This window comes from Cibotium barometz, chromosome 5 (assembly GCF_041138505.1).
Source record: "Cibotium barometz isolate CiBa-2024 chromosome 5, ASM4113850v1, whole genome shotgun sequence".
NCBI classification, from domain to species: domain Eukaryota; kingdom Viridiplantae; phylum Streptophyta; class Polypodiopsida; order Cyatheales; family Cibotiaceae; genus Cibotium; species Cibotium barometz.
In genome coordinates, this window is record NC_141050.1 from 22867988 (window position 1) to 22893597 (window position 25610).

Genomic DNA, 25610 nt, shown 5'->3' on the forward strand with positions numbered 1-25610 from the left:
CTAGGAGAATAAGAAATGTGGCATATGGAAAACCAAATTGTATGATGCCACGTGCATCCACACGTGGGAGCATAAATGTACACGTGTATTCACATGTGTAGCGGCCACACACATGTCACTCACACGTGACCACACATCGACATGTGGGTTCCCACATGTGGGCTATTTCACACGTGCAAATCGTAGGGTGCAAGTACATGGCGTGGCAATGTGGTGTCTGTACCATTGCCATGTGGCCTCACAACACTATAAATAATTTCTGGGAGAAATAATTTCACCTCCAAGCTGCCCATTGGCATTGACCTGCCCGTTGCCATTGAGCGCTTTTTGCCCCCATCACCCTGACCTGCCCTTTTCCGCCAGCCCCCTGAGCTCTGTGCCCAGCCCCCTCAGCTATATCCAGTAGCATTCTTATGTCCCAGTATTTTTCTCAATCAATTACAAAAAAACGGTGCAAATAGGTGGATCTTGGTGGTTTGGATTGTAGTATTCGCGCCGTGTTTCCAACTCTCCTTGCCACAGTGCCCTTTGCCCTTTGCCCCTCCCTTAGCTGCCCTTTGCCCCCAACCCAGTGAGATTCCCCTAGCCCCCTCAGCTACATCCAACAACATTCTGGTGGCTCGTATTTTTCTCCATTAACTGTAGAAAAAAGGCATGAATAAGTGGATCTTGGTCATTCAGATTGCAGTATTCACGCCGTGTTTCCAACTCTCCATAGTAACCAAAATCCTATCTTCTCCTGTGCTACACCCTGCCAGGGTTATTGAGAGGTATTGTTGACAAACAATTTCTACTACTTGGTTGTCCCACCTACCCCCATAGTTGCACCCATGAGCATTTTTGTGCCCCCACAACTACTCCATCAATGAGGAACCCAGAATGGAGGAAGGGGTTACAACCAGAGAAGAAGAGGGTAATATAGCCAACTTGGTTGTAGAAGTTGAGGACCAGTTCTATACCAAGAAGGACATAGAGCTAATGATCAATCACCCTACATTCCTACAAGATATGGAGCTCTTAATTACACAAAGACACGTGGAAGCTACTATTGGGGAATCCCACCAGGATACCACAATCGGACAAGTCTACAAACCTGAGATACCAAGAAGAGCCAATATGGGTAGGAGACGAGGTCTAGGAAGGGGGGGAATTCCTAGAGACCTAGAAACGATCCAACCATGGACCTTAATGGAGCCACAAGGACATACTTGTTAAATATTACTGCTGAGATGGGTAGGGGGATGGTCAGGGAGTTGGGTTCTACTTTAGAACCTCGACCTTCACAAATGAAGCCCCATATCATCTCAAAACTTGTTCAAAAATTCTCTGGGGATGGAGATCCTATTCACCATGTAGAGATTTTTGAATCTACATGTGAAACCTGTGGACCATGCTTTTTTGTTGACCTTAGAAGGAAAAGCTCATCAGTGGTTCAGAACCCTTAAGCATGAGGACAAGGTTAACTTCACTAGGTTAAAAAATATTTTTGTGCCTAGCTTTGCACGTAGTGGTGATAGGTGGAGCCCTGTGGCCCCAACTACATAACATCAAATAGAAGGAAGATGAGTTTATGAGAGATTATGTTTCTCGCCTGAAACGCTTGAATTCAAGATGCAAAATTCGAGAAGATTGACCGACGATCAATTGTTGCCTTGTTTCAGGAGAGGGATTAGGGACCATAAAATGCATGATTACTTGGTACTAGCCCGGCCAGCTACCCTTGATGCATGTTGCAAATTGGCAATCGAATACGAAGTTAACATGTTAGAATTGCCACAACCTGAGGATGTTAGAACATCGGCAGCAACCATGACTTCGCGTGTCTCAAGTCATCAAGAAATTGGAACTCGAAGCAAACAAGTCGGATATATGATTGTGGATGAGCTCAGCAATGCTATATTGGGAAAATTAAAGGTAAGGAAAGGAAGAGAGATGTTGGGCCATGGGCATAGTCACCTTTATCCCCGAAGGGAATTGGTGTGGTGCTCCATGTGCAGACTAAACCATACCACCACTGAATGTCCGCAATTACGGGCAAGACCATTTCTGTATTGTGCACAGAGTAAAATTGGGCAATCATGACACATCATAGTGTAGATTTCCAAGGTTTCAAAATATAGCATAACTGCAAACAAATAGAGCCCTAATGGCTTTGTCGGCACCACGTGTGAAAACCACTGCCCCACTACTGTACAACACTGCTGTACAACCCAACCTTTCTTACTTACCTAAGGGGATGTTCCGGGTACAAGACGCTTTGCCCTTGCCACCACCAATTCTACTGCCACAACCACCGCACGCCAAGATCAACCAAGTAGTGATTGAAGAGCCATCAGAAGATATTGAACTGGTACGAGAACTAGAATTTAGTGGGGAATACTATGAGGATATGGGTGATGTCACGCCAGAGTATTTATCCTATAGAATAACAAGCCAATACCTGTGTTTCAAGCCACGTGTTTCAAGCCATGGTACATCGGAAGGGCGAGGAAATCCACTCAAACTTGAGAAGAGGACCTTTACAATGCTATGGTTGTGGTGGGCCACATCGAGTAGCCGAATGCCCAAATAAGAATATGACTCATACACACCAACCACAACAAGTAGTGACCACACCCAATGACATGCCAGTGCTCACTTGCACTAAGTGTGGAATTGATCATCTGATTAAAGATTGTCCCTATCAAGCAAGCGGTTCAGCTTCCACTCCTAATCAGGCCACCATTCATACACCATTAGTGTACAGTCTGGGAAGATCACACCGATCAATGTCTTAACACGAGCTCAAGATCAGTTAGGTGACAAAGGGAGGAACCGGACGGATGCTACTATTTCCAAATCTGGTCGTAGGAGAAGAGTGAAGAATTAGGAAAAGGGAGACACACGGGTTACAATCCAATATGGATCCGAATACTGGATCCACACAATCAAAGGAAGAGGGGGGTCAAGGGATTAATCTGGAACGGTTAGACCGGGGAAAACAAGGAGAAAAACCAACAACCCTAAGGGGGGTTGGTGAATATCCTAATGTTGACGAAGAAATAAGGAAGTTAGAAGATGCCAAGGCCCTAGTTGAAAAATACCAACAAATTTATAAAGCTGAGCCTAGGCCCAGCAGAGTAAGGAAGCACAAAAGGAGCCAATAAAAGAGAAGGCACGACAAGCAACTAAGGTAGCAAAAGTAAAATATCATTGGAAGGGAGGAATCTAGAGAAAGACACCCTTAAAGAAAACCAATACACCCAAACTTAGAAAAACAGGACACAAAAATTGCAACAAAGCTTTAGCAAAGGCAAAATGTGAGGCCAAGAAAATCATGGAAGAAACAAAAAAAGACAATCAAGACAAAACGGATGTACTCTCAATGCCTAACCATTTCAAGAACTATACAATTAATGATTGAAGAGTGGCCCTATTAAACATCCACTAGGTTAAGAGGGAAAGGGCTGTCGACATCATACGATGGCCCGACAGAAGTCAAGGAGGTTGATATTACGGAATCAGGGGAAGAAGCAAGATCCGTATATATTGCCAAAGATTTGACCTTTGCAGACAAAGTAGAGCTTATTGCTCTTCTCAAGGAATACAAGGATTGTTTTGCCTGGAACTATAAGGAAATTTTCAAGGGGTACCACCCGAGGTGGTACAACATACGATTCCAATTATGGAAGGATCACGGCCTACCACAGGCAAAAACCATATACCAGATGAATCCAAAGTATGCAGCAATTGTAAAAGAGGAAATTGATTAGCTCATTGCTGCTAACTTTATCTACGAGATCGAACATATGGATTGGTTATCACCCATTGTGATAGTGCCTAAAAAGAATGAAAAATTGAGAGTATGTGTCGATCTTAAAGAAAGTAAATGCAGCCACTCGAAAGGACCATTACCCCCATTGCCGTATACCAAACATGTCCTGGAAAGAGTGGCTGGAAGCATACAGCTTCTTGGATGGGTTTTTAGGGTACAATCAGGTGTCCATAACACCAAAAGACCAACATAAGACTGCCTTCAATACTATGTGGGGGACATTTGCTTACAAGGTTATGCCGTTTCGGTCTTACAAATGCCCCGGTAACCTTTCAAAGATTGATGTGTGCACCGCTTTTAAGGACTACTTGCAAAAGTGGTTGGAAGTGTTTATTGATGATTTATGTGCACATTCTCAATGGGAAGATCATTTGAACTGTTTGATGAAGGTGTTTTTGAACGTTTGCAGATTATATCGGATATCACTAAACCCTTTGAAGTGCCAGTTCTGGGTCAAGCATGGTATGATACTAGGACACATAGTCTTAAAAAATGGCATATCCACTGATGATAGCAAGGTCAAGTTGATCTTGGAACTACCACCGCCCACCAACTACAAAGGTGTGTAAAGGTTTATGGGTCATGTGGGTTATTATCGATGCTTCATCATATTTTATGCGGAGATAGCCAGACCCTTGTATAAAGTGCTCATTGTCTTTGAGTGGACCAAGGAGTGTCAAGAGGCTTATTATCGTCTGAAGAAAGCCTTGACAAGTGCACCCATTTTGCAACCCCCCAATTGGGATCTTATATTCCACATACACATCGATGTGTCAAATTTTGCCATTGGTTACGTGCTAGCCCAACGTGGTGAATTCAAGTTGGACTATCCAGTTTGCTTTGCTAGTCGTCAATTGCACTACTACATATTAGCCTAATACCGGGGCTTGTACCGGCGCTATTTAACGGGGTCTAAAAAAGCTTCGTCATCCGTATAAGCGCCGGTATAAGCGCCGGAACCGTAGCGTCGGTATAAATGTCGGGTCTTAATACCGGCGCATATAACGGCGCCTATACCGACGCTCACCGGGGTTAATACCGACGCCTAAACCGGCACCTATACCGGCTTATATACCGACCAATAAACCGGCGTCTATACCGGAATATATACTGAGGCATAAACCGGCGTCTATACCAATGTATATACCGACTCTGATACCGGGGCATATACCGACGCTGTAGCAGAAATTTTTTTTTGGGCAGAATAGTGCTGCCTGGCTGTTGCCTAGCTGCCTGCAATGAGCAGGATCAACAACAGCAAACAGACAGCACCATTCTGTCTACAATAGAGCACAAAAACAACCGTACTCGTAAGCGTATTTTCCTGATCGACAAACAAGAAATTAAATTAAACATTAATACTCAAGAATGTTTTGATCATATTTCATTAGTTTGAATGTCATCTTACATCATGGTAATGCCTCCCAATTGACGGTCTCTCCTTCTTCTTCAAGCATCTCAAACAAGGCCACAAGGCCATGTTTGTGAGCGTACTTCTCCTCTCGCCTACTTGGTGGGCGATTCATGGCCAACTCCTGCACACACGATTAACAATTATAACTTTTAGAAATCAACATTTAGTCCACATACATACATTTAAATAAATAAAATTGCTACAAACACTTACGAATTCATGGCGCATGGTTTCGTAACCACCACTCCCGAGATGAGAAGCCCCTACTGTTTGGAGTCTTGCCCTTGCCGCCTCTCTTTGTTGTTGAAACCTGTCTGGTGTCTCGGTGAGCTCCTGAGCAATGGCTGTCCACTCCCTGTCATCTAGCCAAACAGGTTTCTCCTTCCCCTCTCTGAATGCGTCCCTCGCCTCTGACCTACGATGCCCCATCAAAATACGAGCTGTATACTGTATCCACTCATTAGAGATGACATTCATAGGGTCAGATGGCTGGAACTCTTGCTTTATCTTTGTGTTTATATAATTTTTCTTCCCCTTGTCTTGCTGATCCCATTTAGTCATGACAGAGTCATGAAACTGTATAGTGCACAACTGTCGAATGCGTGTCTTCATTGCCTTCCCTGCACTATCCATTATTGGTGCCCCATCCCTAATTGTGTAAATCTTGCTGTTGTCATGGTCATGTGCACCCCAGGGAGTGGAAGGTGACCCTATGGGTGTGCTATCAACAGATGAGAGCGAAGGACGACGCTCACGTGGTGGTGGTGTCACAGCATCTGTGGCACTACCACCACAACAACCTCCCCCTGAAGATCTACTACGTGAGCGCCGTCTATGTGAAGAGGTGGTAGATCGAGCTGTAAGAGGAGTGGAAGGCTGTGTGGTATGAGGTGTGGGAGCTGCTGTCGTACCCACGGGTGTGGGAACTGGCGTCGGGAAGCCAGATGGTGAGGCAGATGTCCCTGCTCCAGAACCCCAATAACTCTGAGCCATGGCTCTCTGCTCTGGAGTCATGGACGAAAGAAAACCATATAACTGCTGGGGACTCATGCCCTGTGGTGTAGGATTAAATGAGAAATCTGGACTGTAGTCGTAGGGCGGTGAGTCACCCATGGCCTGTTGGACAAAAAACCATATGACAAACTTGTACGGAATGAAAATTACACGGTAAACAATGAATGAAAGAACCATAAGATAAACATTAACAATGATAAACAACATTGGTAAAACTATATCAACTTGCTCCTACAGTAGTGATTATGATGGTAAACATTACAATGGTAAACAATGAATGGACCTTCAATGTCATAAAACCATTACAAATATGTCATAACTATTTGCATAATCATTAAGATACATCATTTTAAAAATCTTGAACTATTCTATCATCCTCATTAAGATCAGTAGCCCCAAAGAGATCTATGTCTATGTACATTTCAGCATCCTCATCATTAAAAGTCCCTTGATGAAGGATGTCTTCATCATCTATGTCTTCTTCCTCATCTTGTTTTTCAGCTTCCTTGGTTTGCACCTCTTCATTTGGATCTTGCTCTAGTTGCTCCTCTTCATTTGCTTGCTCCTCTTCATTGTTGATATCGGCTTGTTCTTGCCGCTCTCCATTACCCTGTGCATCCACATCACCTTGTTGTAGCTCAAATTCTTCAAAAATTTGCTTACTGCGGGGGGCGACTTGAACCACAAACAGCCAGCGTGGATCTTTTGGATCCGCTTTAAAGACAACCTGCTCACAATGCTCTGGGCGCACAAAAGTATCTTGCTGATCGGTCCATACCTTTGTGGAGTCCACTTGGATGAGGCCACTCTTGTCTCTACGTACAGTTGCATGTGGCCCATTCATGATTACCTTGAACCACTTCACATCAAAGATAAACAACTCAAAACTTCTGAAGCCAACCTTTAATATATCTTGAATGGTTCCAAAGTAATCAAGCATTCCAGTAATTGTGTTGTCATCACTTGCACTTGCACGACTTTCTTGAACAAACTGTGCTGTGACACCACAATCAAAGGTTGCTCTTCTTTGGTCTATTCGTTCTACTCGAAAATGACGTCCATGTGACCAAAACGCCCCATATTTGTGATACTACAAATAGCACAAAAAGTTTGTTGATGGAGAATCAAACACAGAGACATGTAGAGAAAAAAATGAGAGACATGTAGAACTTAAACACTTACATGCCAATCGCATCCTTTTGTAAGCTCCTCCTCCTCCTCTGTTATAGGTAAACCAGCACGTTTGGCTTCTAAAATTGTAGCTTCTAGCCATCTACCTGTGGGAAAGTCCGGAAGAGCTTGCATACCTTCTGGATATGGGAGATTTCTTGTAGTGCGACTCCTTCTGAAACTTAAACGATCTTGTACTCGCTGTCGCTTGAGAGCTTCATATGTCTCAATCCACTTCTCCATTACATGAGAGTTCAAGATGCAAAATTTGTTGATTTTTTCTCTCAAAGTGTTATCCATCTTTCTCTTAATGCCTTGGCCTTGAGGTTCCTCACCAATGACTCGCCTGTTGGACTCTTGAGACCATAGTCGAGGTATCTCTAGATCTGAGGAACTTAAATATTCAGTGATGTAAACAAGGGACTCTTGTATCAGCCACCCTTCTGACATACTACCCTCTGGGCGAGCCATTTGGCGAACAAATCCCTTTAATGTCTTCATAAACCTCTCCAAAAAGAACATCCATCTTGAATGGACTGTTCCAGCAACTGCAACCTCATCTACAACATGAACTAGCAGATGCATCTGGATTGTTAATAAACTTGTAGGGAAAAACTTCTCTACCATGCAGACTGCCTCTATGGAGTTTAAACGCGCTGTCTCCAAAGTGTCTCTCTTTATCTCTTTTGAAGAAATCCAGCGCACCAATGTGCCAATCTTATAGATAGTAGCTCTAATGTCTTCAGTGAGGCAATCTTTTATTGCTATGGGTAGCACAAATTGTAGAAACTTGTGCCAATCATGACTCTTGAGACCACTAAGATCATCATCCTTTGTAAATGCACTTTTCAAGCAATGCATACAACCTGTAGGAGTCCGAAACTCTGAAATTGTCCTTTTGACTTGTTGTTCCTCCATCTTGCTAAAAACCCATGGGGCTCTTGGAAGTAGCACCTTTCCATTGGGTCTAGTGCGAGCCCACAACTCTTGCATACAACCAATCTCTTCCAAGTCATCCCTTTGGCCTTTAGTATCCTTTTTTCCTGTCATGGTCTTCCACAGAATGTCAGCTACATTCTTGAAAATATGCATCGGGTCAAGCAAATGGTTTATAAGGAGATCACCCCAATAGGGGAGTTGGTGAAAGATAGAGAGCCTCTTCATCCCAGGACATGCCAAGTTGCCACATTCCTCCCATTTGATCTTCCAATCGCTTGCCTTCAATGCACTTGGAGGAGGTCTTCCTAGATTACCATCCCGCAATTCATGATTTTCTGGAAGATACCTAACATGTCCTTGGTAGACATTCTTTCGTAATGCTTTTGAGTATCTTGAATCAAGTCGAGGACCACATACAGGACATGCATTGTAACCCGATATAGACAAACCTGAGCATTCTCCATAGCCAGGCCAATCATGCATTGTTCACATGAGAATACCTTGCACAGTTGTAAGTCTTTGGCCACTCTGCTGCTTTGACATGTCCTTCACTTCAATTCCGTTCCACAAGGTGCGTAACTCATCAATAAGTGGTGCCAAATATACATCCATGTTCTTCACCTTGTACTTTCCTGGAACTATTAATGAGAGCAACAGATGACCTTTCTTTATTGCTAACCATGGCGGAAGATTATAATTCACAAGGCAAATAGGCCATGTGCTCCATGAAGAGCTCCTTAAACCAAAAGGGTTTACACCATCCATTGCTAGGCCAAGACGGAGGTTTCTAGGTTCTTCCTTAAAAGCTGGCCATTTCTCTTCAATGTGTCTCCATGCGGGTGAGTCAGCAGGCACACGCATCACTTCATCTGTGGATCTAGTTGTGGCATGCCATGTCATCAAGCTTGCTATTGATTTGTAATTGGAACCAAATCTCAAATGAGAATGCAACTTCTTAAAACTTGTACGCAATACTCTTTGTATCCCACAATGTCATGAAAGATCATATGCATTTGCAATATCCACACGATATGACGGAAAGGGGTCCCATTGCCCAAATGCATCCACAAAGTCAATGGTGAGGATTGTTGAGGACGCGCGTTGAAGCTTGCCGATCTCCCGGCCAAGCTCTTCTCACCCCTTCACCGAGTTTTCCTCCAAGGTGAAGGTTGAGGCCATTTCTTCACACCGGTGTACCTAATCCCCCTTCGTACCGCTTTACCAAGCAATCACGGCACAAAGAGTTCAAGCCATTCTCCCCTTGGCCTCTCCAACCAATGCCAAGGTACCCTCACACATTGCTAGATTCTATAGAAACTTGAAGTGGTTGCAATGGTGAGTGTAGGTACAAAATGATGTGGATAATATCAAATGATAGAACAAGTTTGTTGGCTTACAAGTATTGAGCATGACTCATGCCCTTTTACAATTTAGAACTCATCAATAAAGCATGGACTCATGCCTCAATCCATCATCCAAAAGCTCAAACACAAACCAACAATTCACAATGCCCTCACCATGGCATTTGCATAAGCATTTGTTAACCACAATCAAGGCATTTGCCATTGCATACTTACAATCCCTTTCACATAAGCCTTATGCACATGCTCTATGCAATTACGCTCTATGCAATTACGCTCTATGCATAAGCCTTATGCACACGCTCTATGCATAAGCCTTATGCATAAGCTCTATGCATAAGCCATATGCATAAGCCATATGCATAAGTCTTATGCGTACGCTCTATGCATAAGCCATATGCATAAGTCATATGCATAAGTCTTATGCATACGCTCTATGCATAAGTCTTATGCATACGCTCTATGCAAGACTTATGCATAAGCTCTATGCATAAGCTCTATGCTATATGCCTTATGCACTATGCTAACTCTTAATCCCTTTCACATAAGCCTTATGCACACGCTCTATGCAATTACGCTCTATGCAATTACGCTCTATGCATAAGCCTTATGCACACGCTCTATGCATAAGCCTTATGCATAAGCTCTATGCATAAGCCATATGCATAAGCCATATGCATAAGTCTACCTGCGTACGCTCTATGCATAAGCCATATGCATAAGTCTTATGCATACGCTCTATGCATAAGTCTTATGCATACGCTCTATGCAAGACACATGCATAAGCTCTATGCATAAGCTCTATGCTATATGCCTTATGCACTATTATGCTAACCCTTAATCCCTTTCACATAAGCCTTATGCACACGCTCTATGCAATTACGCTCTATGCAATTACGCTCTATGCATAAGCCTTATGCACACGCTCTATGCATAAGCCTTATGCATAAGCTCTATGCATAAGCCATATGCATAAGTCTTATGCGTACGCTCTATGCATAAGCCATATGCATAAACTCTATGCATAAGTCACATGCATAAGTCTTATGCATATGCTCTATGCATAAGTCTCTTGCATACGCTCTATGCAAGACTTATGCATAAGCTCTATGCATAAGCTCTATGCTATATGCCTTATGCACTATGCTAACCCTTAATCCCATCACTCAATGGTGTAATAAACATGATCTTGTTTTACGTACATGGATAATAGAGATTGCAAGCTTATTATAGGTTTCATGCATAGATATTAAATTAATCCTATGTGTAAGCTTACAAGAACCCAAAACTAACCCTAAACCATAAAATAGGGATGCAAAAATTTCATAGAAAAAAGCATAAACAAGAAAAATCGAAAGAGGATCTACCTCTTTTTTTGCAAAGCTGAAGGAGAGGATTGGTGAAAGATTGGTGAGGTGAAAGAGCTACAAAACAAAAGATTAAACAAACTAATTAGTAAATTAAACACAAGAAAAAGAACTAATACAAAACCCTAAAATCTCTATGCATGCATTAGGAGATCTATGCATACATAGAGAGCTCTCAACATGCATAGAGAGCCAAAAAAACACAAAACCCTAAATGTCCTAATTCCTAAATTAAAAACTAAAAGCAATTGCAATAACATGTTAGGAGAAGGAGAAGAGGAGAAAAGAAGAAAGAAGGAGAAAAGAGGAGAGAGGAAAAAAGAGGAGAGAGAGAGAAAGAGAAGAGGGAGAGAAAGCACCTTCTTTCTTCTTTTTGCGTTTCTTCTGCGAAAAAACCAGAGAATAGGCTCTCGGCTGTGAAAAACTTACGAGCGCCGGTATATGCTACGGAATATGCGTCGGAATATAAGTCGGTATATGCTACGGAATATCCGTCGGTATAGGCGTCGGAATAAGCGTCGGTATACGCGACGGGATATGAAAATTTAAAAAAACCCCGCCATGCTTGTCTCCTCCAACATGATGACGGACATACCGACGTTCGACATTTGCGTCGGTATTTTGACGTCGGTATGTCCTCAAGCTCTTGTAGTGTTGAATGATGCAGAGGTGAACTACACCACTACCGAAAGAGAAGGATTGGCCAGCATGGTCTATGCAGTCAAGAAATACCGACATTATCCCTTGGCTAACAAATTCATATTTTTTGTGGACTATCAAGCTTTGCTATAGCTGGTTAATAAACCTTGCACCACAGGAAGAATCACATATTGGCTACTATTGTTCTTGGAATTTGTCTTTACTGTCACAGTAAGAAAGGGAAAACATGTGTTGGCCGACCACCTCTCTAGAGTTCCAAATGGAGAACCAACAATTGGTGTAGATGATGAACTCCCTGGAGAGAGAGAGAGAGAGAGAGAGAGAGAGAGAGGAGCAATAAAACTTACCTGTTGCCATTTGCTTTCTGGTTACGTGGGCGTGGATTCTCTGTCTGTGGGTTGGCGCATGGTTTCCCACTCGGGGCCTCCGCCTCGAGTGTCTAGCCACGAGACTAAGCTGGTGGTCATTCCGAAAACCAAAACCAGGAAAATTTCCCATGTCCGAAAAAACGGGGACGATTCCAAAACCAGGAAAATTTCCCATGTCCGAAAAAACGGGGACGATTCCACCAAACAAGTACTCACCCACCCATAATTGAATGCCTTTCTTAACTTTTGCTTTAGAATACAGATAGGCACATACTCCTCTTTAAACTTTAACTTATAAAACAATCCATTGACAAACAATTAGTGGTTACAAATGTCATAACTTAAAATTTTCATTCAATCCTTGTTTCTCAAAAACATGTATCACTCTGGACTCTGCGTTAAGACCAGAAGGTCAGCAACAAGATCCAGTAACAGATTACAATAATTTTCTCATCCATAATACATATATATATCTTCCATGACATATGCATGGGTGTCCTTAGCACCACGAGCCCGTGCATTGCCTGGTCAAAACCCTCCAGGATCCTCCTTAGGTGTCCTGGCACTTCACTCAGGGACCACTTCCTTGGCCCTTGCCCATCGTACACCGGAAGCACACCATTTTTCACCATATAGTGGTCAAGACCTGGGCAGGCTTTGTCGCGTGAGCTGTCCTTTGAACACTCCCCCCGCGTGCTATTGCAACTGAACTTTCCTTAGAAAAACACATATACCAAATGCTCCCTCCAGTATTCTGGCGTAAGACAGTCCTTTAAGAAAACACAGTTTCTATGCAAGTTTTGAGTTTTGATTTTCTTTTAAATACAATGAGTATATCTTAAATCCGTATCCCAATATTTCTAGATCACACGTCTAAAATTCCAATAGAATTTCTTGAATTCTGTAACCTTGATCCTCAGATCAGAATCAAGGGACTTAACTTGATTTCAGATTCGGTGGGTGATTTGAGTGAAATTTTCTTGAGCTGGTCACATCGTCTTTTCTTGAAACTGACGAAGGAGATTAAGTCTTGGTCATAGTCTGATTCAGGGTTTGAGTTTGGAAAGGTTCTTGGTCACATCATCTTTTCTTGAAACTGATGAAGGAGATTAAGTCTTGGTCATAGTCTGATTCAATGTTTGAGTTTGGAAAGGTTCTCCTTGAACTATCTTTCTCCAAGGGTAATATTTCAATTACTACTTTACTGAATTTCATTCATTGAGTATTTTGCTTAATTGAATATAAAACTAATCATGATTTGCTATGAGGAATAAATTAATCATTTATCTAAAATTTCGACTTCGATAGTTTTTCTGAATTTTCTCATTACCATCCTAGAGAATATGAAACGGTAGAATTTTTTCTCACATAGTATTTACTTATTCATTTACCAATATTCATGGGATTTAAACATAGGATTAAAGAGAACTCTTATTTTGATATAAAAATTCAGTATGTATCTATTTATGCATAAAACCCAACTTCTATGGACATAACACTTTTATATAAAAGAAAATCCTATTATGCATCTATTTATGTAAAAAAATCAAATTTGATGAAAGTAACACTTTTATAATAAAAAAAATTCTCTTATGCATCATTTTATGCAAAAAAAAATATTGGTGAAAGTAACACTTTTATAATAAAAAAATTCTTTTATGCATCATTTTATGCATAAAAATCAATATTGGTGAAAGTAACACTTTTATAATAAAAAAATTCTTTTATGCATCATTTTATGCATAAAAATCAATATTGGTGAAAGTAATACTTTTATAATAAAAAACTTCTTGTATGCATCATTTTATGCATAAAAATCAATATTGATGAAAGTAACACTTTTATAATTAAAAAAATTATTTCCAATATGCATCTTTCTATGCAAAGAATTTAAATCTAATGAAAATCACTCTTTTATAATAAAAAAATAACCAATATGCATCTTTCTATGCATAGAATTTAAATCTAATGAAAATCACTCTTTTATAATAAAAAAATAACCAATATGCATCTTTCTTTATGTATAGAATTTAAATCTAATGAAAATCACTCTTTTATAATAAAAAAATAACCAATATGCATCTTTCTATGCATAGAATTTAAATCTAATGAAAATCACTCTTTTATAATAAAAAATAATCAATATGCATCTTTCTATGCATAGAATTTAAATCTAATGAAAATCACTCTTTTATTAAAAAAAAACCAATATGCATCTTTCTATGCATAGAATTTAAATTTGAATGAAAATAACACTTTTATAATAAAAATATTTCTACTATGCAATTTTCTATGCCTAGAATGAAAATAACACTTTTAGAATACACAAATGGTGGGGATTACTCTTTTTGAATAATAAAAGATAAAACTTATTTCACAAAATTTAAGAAAATTTTGCCATAACCTCCTTTGTATGGCTGACCATTTTTTAATTTTTTTTCTATCCTCAAGTTACTTAAAAATTATCCCAAATGGTTTAAAGCATTCTAAACTAATCAAATTTCACTTTTAAAAGAGAAACAATATGAAAAGTTTAATTCTAACAATTTGATTACTTATTTCTTTAATTTATCTCCTCCATACATTTGGATGAATCTGATTGGCCTCTCAGAACCTTAATTTAAAATTTTCAAAAAATCTGGACCCTTAGGATAAGGCCTTTTGAACAGATTATAATTTATTTTTAATGCACCTTTTGAAAATCTTTTTGAACTTCTGTTTTCGGGGGAATTTATTTTAATAAGAAGAGATATTTTTCCATCCAAAAAATATCTAAAATCTGAATAATCTCTCTCTAGAATATTTTCTCTCTCTAAGCCAAAATAGGTAGAAACAAGATCTTTTATTATTCTAAAGAGGGAATTGATTACAAGGGAAGATATTGGACATCTTGAGGGGCTGGGGAGGAATCTTACAGTGTTTATTGATGGTTTATGTGCACATTCTCAATGGGAAGATCATTTGAACTGTTTGAGGAAGGTGTTTGAACGTTTACCGATTATATCGGATATCACCAAACCCTTTGAAGTGCCAGTTCTGGGTCAAGCATGGTATGATCATTTTCATGTGCCTTCATTCCGGTGAGGACAACTTCCTTCAGCGATGTTTTGTTGAGATTAATACAGCACAAAGCTTTTCAAAAATTACTTAAGAAATTGGGTCAAGCATTGCTAATGCGTCACACAAGAGTTGGGGGCTGATTCGTTACCTTGCGACTCTAGTGCCACAATATTTGAAGCCTAGCTAAAGTGTCACTATTAGCAAAACTTCAACAAGAATCGAGGCTTTAGTGAGGTGGCCCATCAAATTTTCCTTCAAAGCACGCTACCTTTTGCAAAGTGTCTCATAAAAAGCCTTGGTATGCTGTGATAGTGATACTATTGTAGTGAGATTAATAGAGCACAAAGCTTTTCAAAAATTACTTAAGAAATTGGGTCAAGTATCATTTTCTACCTCAATGGCATAGACTACCCATTCCTTATTCTTGTTCTTAGTGCTTCACTATAGGAAAACCCATTTCCTTGGGGTAAGCGAGAGAATGCCTAACCTTCATCCGTTAAAAAATTGAGGCGTGTAGGAAAGCACAACTCGAATTTTGAACTTTTGAAAGCGTGAGAATTGGAATTGACATCGTCAACGATACAAGGTCCTACAGACATTAGGCGCGTTGGCACACGCGGACGTTGGACTCCGTCTCGATAGGCTGATAGCCACGTGCTCATGAACGTAGGCCAAGATCTCTCTCTCTCTCTATATATATATATCGCTGAAGGTTTCTCTCTCTCTATATATATATCGCTGTGGTTGTTTGACTAGCCCTCCACCCCCGCACCCACACCCACACACGCATCACATACAATCTCTGCTTGAACTCTACGTACGTTACAGCTCCTCTAGCTCTTGGAGATCACCTCTGCAAATTCAGCTCCATCTGTGATCGATCCGGCGCACTTAGCTAGCTTATAGCAGGTGGAGTGATCAGTTTGATTGAATCAAAGCAGATTAATATGGGCGTGAGCAACCATCTGATAGGGATCCTCAATTTCCTCACCGCCCTTCTCTCCATCCCCATATTAGGTGCCGGCATATGGCTTGCAACCAAGCACAGCACAGACTGCATGCGCTTCCTGCAATGGCCGGTCATCATCATCGGCCTGTTCTTACTGCTGGTATCTCTGGCGGGGCTGGTGGGCTCCTGCTGCCGCGTCACGTGGGTGATGTGGGTTTATTCCGCGGTGATGCTGCTCCTCATTGTGTTGTTGCTGTGCTTCACGGTGTTCGCCTTCGTGGTGACCAACGAGGGCGCCGGCGACGCCGTCTCCGGCAAAGGATTCAAAGAATTCCACCTGGGCAGCTACTCTAGCTGGCTGCAGAAGCAGGTGAACAAGGCCCGCAACTGGGACAAGATCAAGAGCTGCCTGGCCGACTCCAAGCTCTGCAGCCGCCTCGACGACGACTACACCACCAGCGCCGCCTTCTCTAGCGCCGACCTCTCCGCCATCCAGGTATGCAAGAAGGCCATCGGATTCATGGATATTGCTCTCAAATTAAGGGGCGCATTTGATCATAGTTCATAATATAGTTTTCTATTGACAGCTTGCTTTCCTCAGAATTAAAGCGTATACTTAATTTTCAATGTTGATGATCATGCAGTCCGGATGCTGCAAACCTCCCACCGCTTGCAATTTCACCTTCGTAACCTCTACCAACTGGACCATAATCGCAACCAATGAGGGCGCAGACGCAGATTGCCAAGCTTGGAGTGATGATGCCTCCCAGCTGTGCTACGCCTGCAACTCTTGCAAGGCGGGGGTTCTTCAAAACGTGAAGCAAGACTGGCGCAAGGTCGCCATCGTCAACGTTGTCGTGCTGGTGTTCCTCATCATCGTCTACAGTGTAGCTTGCTGCGCTCTCAGAAACGTGAGGAGAGACAAATCCTACGGTTATAATGCCTAAGCACGGAGTCTCTCAAGGTCATGTTCACAGTCCCACCATCTCTCGAGCCCATGCGTTAATTTTGTTTCTTAACATTTTTTCAGAAAACGATATACTTTTCTGGCATCCTCTTTCATAAAACGTGTGGTCATCATTAAGTCTCCATACTCCCGATTTAATTTTAATGATGTGCTCCGATGATCCTTTATTATGTACCCATAGGTCTCCATGTTCCTGATTTGATCGATATAAAGTTGCGACCTACATCCAATTTTTGAATCATTTCATGACAGTACATGGTGTGCCTCAGGGATTGGTACGGCATCATCCAAAAAAACGGCCCTATGTTACAGAGATTCATAATTCCTCCTTATGGCTAGTTGGATTGATGAACAAGCGACGTGCTATGCAATTTTCAACTCCTTGCAATGCCACTGCTTGGCATTCACTACTAGAGGTTTAGGGTATACCGACGTTAGAACACCGACTCAAATGTTGAACGTCGGTATGTACGTCCTAAACTTGGAGGCGAAAAGTCGGGCGGGTAATTTTCAAAAGTTCGTATACCGACGGATATACCGATGGATATACCGACTGGAAAGCAACCAAACTGGTCCTGGTGGTAGTTTGAAGGCCAATAGAAGAGCAACCAAACTGGTCCTGGTGGTAGTTTGAAGACCAATAGCTAGTGTAGGTGCAAATAGTAAAACAAAGAATAAGTACTTAATAATCTCTTCTAACAATATTTATTACACACAACAAACAAATTCAAGACGTAAGCATACCTGTGGCATGAAGGAGAAACGCCACGTAGGAGAAATTGCGCTACCTATGGTATATATATATCACGTTGTGATACTAATGAGACCATTAGTAGATGATGTAGGTGAAGACCAAAAGGATAGCAATCAAAGTGGTCCTGGTGGTAGTTTGAAGACCAATAGGAGAGCAACCAAACTGGTCCTGGTGGTAGTTTGAAGACCAATAGTAGCTGGTGTAGACCTATGCAAACAATAAAAACAACTCAGTGCGCTTGGTCTTTCCACATACAGGTAAAGATATTTTTTAAAAAAATAATCCCAGCCTATTTGTACGAAAAACCAAATTGTATGATGCACGTGGGATCATAAATGTACACGTGTATTCACACATGCGACGGCCACACACATGTCACTCACACGTGTGACTGCACGTCGACATGTGGGTTCCCATGTGTGGGCTATTTCACACATGCGAATCGCAGGTGCATGTAAATGGTGTGGCCATGTGGTGTCAGTACCATTGCCACATGGCCTCATGATGCCATAAATATCTGGTAAATTTGGAAAAAATAATTTCACCTCCGAGCTGCCCATTGCCACTGAGATGCCCTTTGCCCCCATCCCCCTGAGCTCCCGTTTTCCCCCCTAGCCCCCTAAGCTGCGCCCCAACCCCCTCAGCAGCATTCTTGTGTACCATAATTTTTCTCAATCAATTGCAAAAAAAATGCGCGAATAGGTGGTTTGGATTGTAGTATTTGCCCTGTGTTTCCAAGTCTCCTTGCCACACTGCATTTGCCCTTTTCCCATTGCGATGCCCCTAGCCCCCTCATCTACATCCAACAACATTCTTGTGTCTCGTATTTTTCTCCATTAACTGTAGAAAAATGACGTGAATAGGCGGATCTTGGATGTTCAGATTGTAGTATTCGCGCCTTGTTTCCAACTCTCCTTGGCAACCGAAATCCTTTCTTCTCTTGTGCTACACCCTGCCAGGGTTATTCAAAGGTATTGTTGATGGAAACTTTCTACTTGGTTGTCCCACCTACCCCCATAGCTGCACCCATGAGCATTTTTGTGCCCCAACAACTACTCCATCAACGGTAGAAAAACAACGTGAATAGGGGGATCCTGATCAATTGGATTGCAATAATCATGTCGTTTTACCAACACTCTCCTTAGCTATTGAATTCCTTGCTTCTATTGTGTGCTTATAAGCTACAACCTTGTAGGGTTCTTTAGAGCTGCTATTGGCCGGATTCAAGGTTTACTACATAGAGATGGGTTCAAGTGATGAAGGTTTTCCTGTGACAGAGGAAACACCAATAGAGAGACTTTTTTACTTGCTACTGATTGTGCAGTTGAACAAGATTTGTTTGAGTGCTATAGGGAATGCTTCAATGAAAGATTTGAAATTAGTTCAGTGATTGAACACTTCAAGGAGTATTATGAAGAGAAAATGCAAGATTTCTTTGCATTGAAAGATGACAGTGCCATTCTAACTGAAGGTGTGAGGTTTGATCATCTTAGCATGTTGTCACAGACATCTTTAGAGAAGGCCAGATTCTAGAAAAAGTATGACATACTTCCTGACTATGTGAAAGTCACTATGGCGCATTACAGAGTACATAGTAAGAAATTCCAGCATCATGTGGCTTTTCTTTTCTATCTACATGCAAAATCAAGAATTGAGGATGCTGAAAAGAGCAGTCTTGATAGTTCTAGTGTCCAGCCTATAGCATTTCTAGGGGACATTCAAAATGAAGAAGAAATGCATGATGTAGAAATGGTTATGGGTGGATAAAGAGCAAGAAGAAAGAATGAGCAAGGATTTTGATGCTGTAAATTTTAAAGCGAGTTTAATTCTTCCATAAGAAAAGAATGTTTCTATAGAGTATTCACATAAGGATATCCCTCTCCCATGCTTACCATCGTTTCCACTAAAGGACAATAAAAGCTTTGTACTACTAATAGATATCTAGAAGCTCTTGAATATAAGGGAGGACTATTGTCCACATATAGCACATAAAAGGGATTCTATACACGATTTCACGTGTGATTTGGATGAAACTTGTAGGCTTAAGTGCTATTGTAGTTAGTTAGATAGTGACAAGAATGGTCGTGGCATTTTTAAAAAAGGAGATGCATGCATGCATAAAAGATAAGACAAAGGAGCATATACAGTAGGGTAGTATCTATGGCAATATATGATAGAGGGGAGGGTAGCAAACTACCTAGAGGGTGGAGGATCATCTTTATGTCAACAACTGGAGAGTCATGTGTGCATGCATGTGCTTCCATAAACATGTTTTGCAAAAATAATATGGAAATGAAGAAAGCTAGAGAGGCTCCTGAATAGGGTCTCTACCAAAAAAGATAGTCCCTAAGAAGAATTTCTATAAGCTATTAGTAAATGTGGACATGGGACTACATATGAGGCTTTTATCAAGGCTCATTTTGCAAGGGGAAAAGAAGGTTGTCTCACAATGAACTTGCATAGAAGCCTCACAATTTCTTAATTTTTGTATTAGCCTTTTCACCCTTTGCAAATATTCAATCTACTCACCTGTTTTTAGCCTATTTTTGCATAGAAGCCTCACAAATTTTTTAAATTTTGTATTAGCTTGTTTTTAGCCCCATGCACATTTTAATTTGCTAGAAAGTTGTTGCCTTATGAAAGGAAAATTTCATGATATTTTGAGAGGATGGAGAGTGATGAGATCATAATCGGCTTCTCTATTAAGCTCTAAGGCCCTCTTGTAGCCTCTGAAAGGTTTTATAAGGACTCCAAGGCTTAAAAGTTGGGCTTTAAAGCTTAGTACCATGATGTAGCAAAATATCCAATGGCCATGAGACTTTTAAAAGATATGTATCTATGTCTTCTATGATATTAGAAAGTTTCATGGCCTCGATCACATCAAAATAAGACTCTCTTCTATGCTGCAAGACCCAACTTTAAGGCCTAATGCATAGGAAGACTCCTAGGATTCGATGGAGACATGATATGTCCTTTCTTTTTCGATTGCTTCTTTGCCATTATAGGTGGGATTTATGGTTGTGGTGAATCTGGACGTGCAGGAAGATCCACACTATTGTTGAGCATTAATATGATTGCCTTTGCTCTCGCCCACCAATTGTATGTGTCTGAATAACATGAAGTTGTGAACTACAAAACATTATGACGAAAATCTTAGTATATATTAGTAGGATATGAAAGTTCAAGGAAAATATTTAATTTTTTCACAACTCTTTTTGATGTGTCTATCGAAAATACTCACAGGCTACTCTTTTTAATATGTCTACTGGAAATTTTGATTGCATGTATCTCCATGTGTTTTTCAACCACTCTCCATCCAGATGAGCTTCCATTAGTTTGTAATGGAACCTATGGTAATGATAGTCCTTGTTTAGACTTTTAGCTAAAGCTTTATTACAAACTTAAAAGTTATCATTTATGTTATTATAACTTATAGGCAAAATGAAAAAATGATGTGGAGTTTTATTGTCAAGGAGTGTAGGAGGATGGACTGTTTCTAATGTGCTTATTATGCGTTTAGATGCCCTGCAAAATAACAAACCACATAAATTATTCAATCTAATACAAATTGAACCTTAAATAAAATCTCTATTAAAATTAAAAACTTACAATTTGGCTTCTCCATGCATACCAAGCATGGAATTCAAGACACATGTCTTTCTTTTCTTGATATCAATTATAATTACACTCAATGGATCCTACAAAATAAAGAAAAGAAAAAAACAATTGTTAGAGATGTATAAAAGGACATGAAACAAAGTAAAACATATTTAAAATAAAATACTTACATTTCATTATAAGGTACAATTACATATTGCATCTTTTCAAAGTCGCATCTCCTCAACCATTCTTCCAGCCTACTAAAATTGGTGCTTGTTTCTCTTACATAAAGCGAGACTATGGGGGGTCTAATAAAAAATAGGATAATAGGCCTCTGGGGGTAGAGTGGCCAAAAGAAGCCTACAAAAAACAAATAAAAGGATAAATTAGGCATTTATCTTGAAAAAACAGTAGATAAATTTTTAAAAAAGATAGCTTACATACTTGGGAGATATCAAGATCACAACATCATTTATTTCTCGATTTCTCTTTGTTGATAACATCTCTGTATTTGAAGGTGCTATATCAAAATACTCTGCACAATCAGCAAAAAAATTCACCTGAAGAACAACAAGTTATTTAGGTACATTCTTTAAATCTTGAAGATTCTTCTCTTCAAGGTCCATCAACTCATCTCCCATCATTCTTTCTTCATCAATTGCCCTTTCTTCCTTAGAAGCCATATGTTATTTGCCCTTCTCAGTCTTTAATTGATATGCAGTTGTAGTATCCCTATCACGCGTAAAATCTTAATACTTGCATCCTTAGGTTTGCTAGTTGGTGCGACATTCAAGATATTGAATGCGCTAGAGTCACTCAATGGTATAGGATGCAATAACTTCTCAAATCTATATCTTATAAGCCTATAGGTGTGCATGTCCTTGTCCATAAGAGTCACCTTATGCGCATGGGCAGAACAAACGTAGCTGTCAATAAAAAAGTATATAATGAAGTCTTCTGTAGTCTCTTGAAGGGCACATATTTCCATTTATCACAAATATATCTCACAACCCTCATGAAGGTAATCTTAGGTATGAGTAACTCAACATGTTCCTGAGCTTTCCTTGTCTCTCTCAGGGCATTCACATGCTAGTTATTTCTCTTTTTTAGCTTTTGCTTTGATAATATGTTTTCACTCACTACTTTCTCTGCCAACGCCGGTCTCCAACCCTCCTTGCTGTTTTCTTTGTTCTAGACATCTCTGGCCTATCAATGAAACACGTAATGAAATATGACCAATAGGAGAGCAATCAAAGTAGTTCATGGTGGAATTTTGAAGACCAATAGGTGAAGAAAATTAGGAGAGCAATCAAAGTGGGTCCCGGTGGAATTTTGAATACCAATCGGGTCTGGGGTGTAGGTGAAGAACGACTGGTGTAGGTGAAGAACAAATAAAGGTCAGCCAGAGTGCTTATTGTTCTCTTCTAAAACAACATTTATCCATCAACATTTATTGCACACAACAAAAAATTTGAGACATAAGAATAACTTTGGCCTAATGGAAGAATGGTGCGTAGGTGCAATTTTGATGACTCAAGTATGTTCATATCACACAATGATTGTAGTGACATGAACAGGAGCTCGTGTAGGTGAAGACCAATAGGAGAGCACTCAAAGTGGGTCCTGGTGGTATTTTAAAGAACAAAAGGAGTTGATGTAGGTGAAGCAAAGCCAGGTAGGTGAAGTGAAAACATAGGTTAAATAGTGTGCTTAATACTCTCTTCTAACAACATTTCTCCATCAACATTTTTTGTACACAACAAAAAATTTGAGACGTAAGCATAACTTTGTCCTGAAGGAAGAACGACACGTAGGTGAAATTCTGATGCCTTAGGTATGTTCATATCGTGTCGTGATTCTAGTGACACGAATAGGAGTTGGTGCAGGTGAAGACGAATAGGAGAGCACTCAAAGTGGGCCTTGGTGGGATTTTGTAGAAGAAAAGGAGCTGGTGTAGGTGAAGCACAACTGGTGTAGGTGAAGAACAAATATAGGTCAGACACAGTGCATTATGTTCTCTACTAAAAACAACATTTCTCCATCAACATTTTTTGCATACAACAAAAAATTTGAGACGTAAGCATAACTTTGGCCTAATGGAAGAACAACGAATATGTGAAATTCTATTTTCTCAGGTATGTTCATATCGCGTCGTAATTCTAGTGACACAAAATCAAGATGGTGTAGGTGAAAACCAATAGGAGAGGAATCAAAGAGGGTCCTGGTGGTATTTTGAAGACCAATAGGAGTTGGAAAAGCTGTTGTAGGTGAAGAAGAACAAGTGCTTAATAATCTCTTCTAACAACATTTATTGCACACAACAAACAAATTCGAGATGTAAGCATACCTATGGCCTAAGGGAAGAATGACGCATAGGAGTAATTGTGATGCCTCTGGTCTATATATATCACATCGTGATTCTAGTTAGACTAGTAGTAGCTGATGTAGGTGAAGACCAATAGGATAGCAATCAAAGTGGTCCTGGTGGTAGTTTGAAGACCAATAGGAGAGCAGCCAAACTGGTCCTGGTGGTAGTTTGAAGGCCAATAGGCTGGTGTAGGTGCAAATAGTAAAATAAAGAACAAGTGCTTAATAATCTCTTCTAACTACATTTATTACATACAACAAACAAATTCGAGTCTCTACTATTTTAGTTAAATCACTTTGATTAAGAAAGTTAATCCAATCCTTACACGACCCTTTTTTTTTCATTTTTGCCCCTAATGGATAGAAAATTGGTAACATGCCATGTCATCACCAATTTGGGAACTTCTTGCTCGGAGGGTTCACCTAAAAAGGGATTTTTAGGTGAGTTGAAATAAAGGGGTTTTTTAATTCAAACATTTAAGGTAATTTTACAGCAATACATTTATAGAAGAGGTTTTTTAAATCGATTTTGAAAAAAAAACTTCTAAGTCCATAAAGAAAAAGGGGTTATTTTATTCATAAAAAATCATAGTAGGTAAGGGATTTTTGAATACCCCTTGAACGCACATGATACATAGGGTTTCTTAGTAGTACACCTCTTGAGACTTCTTGAATAAGGAAAATTATCCAGCATGCTATATATCATTGAAAAGATCGCGACGAACTGTAGATTCCTTTTTTGGTTTGATTTGCAAAAAATTAACCATTAGCCCATTTTTTAAAGAAAAAGCTAACATGGCATTTCTTAGAGGGTTATTTTTCAGTCCAAAATTTGCTTATAGCTAGTTGGCTTGATGATGAACAAGGGACATATTATGCAATTTATTATGTCTACTCTCTACAAAAGGCTTGCTATATCATTGAGATAGTAGTGAGTTACAAAAGAGCATCGATGTCTCCGTCATAATAATCCTCTGAAATTTCGAGGGTTAATCACACAAGGCTCAACATTTGGTTCTGGTATAGCCAAGTGGTGTTTTCCCTCATAATATGAGGGAAGTGTTGTATAGTGTGAGAAGAGCTGAGAAAATGCTTATTATAACTTTTGTAGCAAGCAGTCGTAGCATTGCTAAGGCAGCATTGCTAATGTGTCAGAAAAGAGTTGGGGGCTGATTCGTTACCTTGCGACTCTAGTGCCACAATATTTGAAGCCTAGCTAAAGTGTCACTATTAGCAAAACTTCAACAAGAATCGAGGCTTTAGTGAGGTGGCCCACCAAATTTTCCTTCAAAGCATGCTACCTTTTGCAAAGTGTCTCATAAAAAGCCTTGGTATGCTGTGATAGTGATACTATTGTAGTGACGCCATTCATGTCAAACTTAATTTACATCATCTTGATTAAAGTGTGTTATCCATGCCAACACCTTCATTCCGGTGAGGACAACTTTCTTCAGCGATGTTTTGTTGAGATTAATAGAGCACAAAGCTTTTCAAAAATTACTTAAGAAATTGGGTCAAGTATCATTTTCTACCTCAATGGCATAGACTACCCATTCCTTATTCTTGTTCTTAGTGCTTCACTATAGGAAAACCCATTTCCTTGGGGTAAGCGAGAGAATGCCCAACCTTCATCGTTAAAAAATTGAGGCGTGTAGGAAAGCACAACTCGAATTTTGAAATTTTGAAAGTGTGAGTATTGGAATTGACATCGTCATTAACGATACAAGGTCCTACATTGTACAGACTTAGGCGCGTTGGCACACGCGGACGTTGGACTCCGTCTCGATAGGCTGATAGCCACGAGGC

General features: G+C 40.2%; 1 protein-coding gene across 1 annotated transcript; it reads left to right on the forward strand.

Annotated features, from left to right (window-relative positions):
• The first annotated feature begins 15913 nt into the window (after positions 1 to 15913).
• Positions 15914 to 17168, forward strand: LOC147638217 (tetraspanin-8-like). Its single transcript, XM_086795156.1, has 2 exons — positions 15914 to 16612; positions 16761 to 17168. Exons 1-2 carry the CDS (start codon positions 16115 to 16117, stop codon positions 17061 to 17063), a joined length of 801 nt encoding a protein of 266 aa, XP_086651282.1. The 5' UTR covers positions 15914 to 16114; the 3' UTR covers positions 17064 to 17168.
• The last annotated feature ends 8442 nt before the right edge of the window (positions 17169 to 25610 follow it).

Coding starts and splice junctions, on each gene's coding strand:
- LOC147638217 (XM_086795156.1), top strand. CDS start 16,115: ATGGGCGTGAGCAACCATCTGATAGGGATCCTCAATTTCCTCACCGCC. Junction 16,613..16,760: donor CCGACCTCTCCGCCATCCAG/GTATGCAAGAAG, acceptor ATGATCATGCAG/TCCGGATGCTGCAAACCTCC.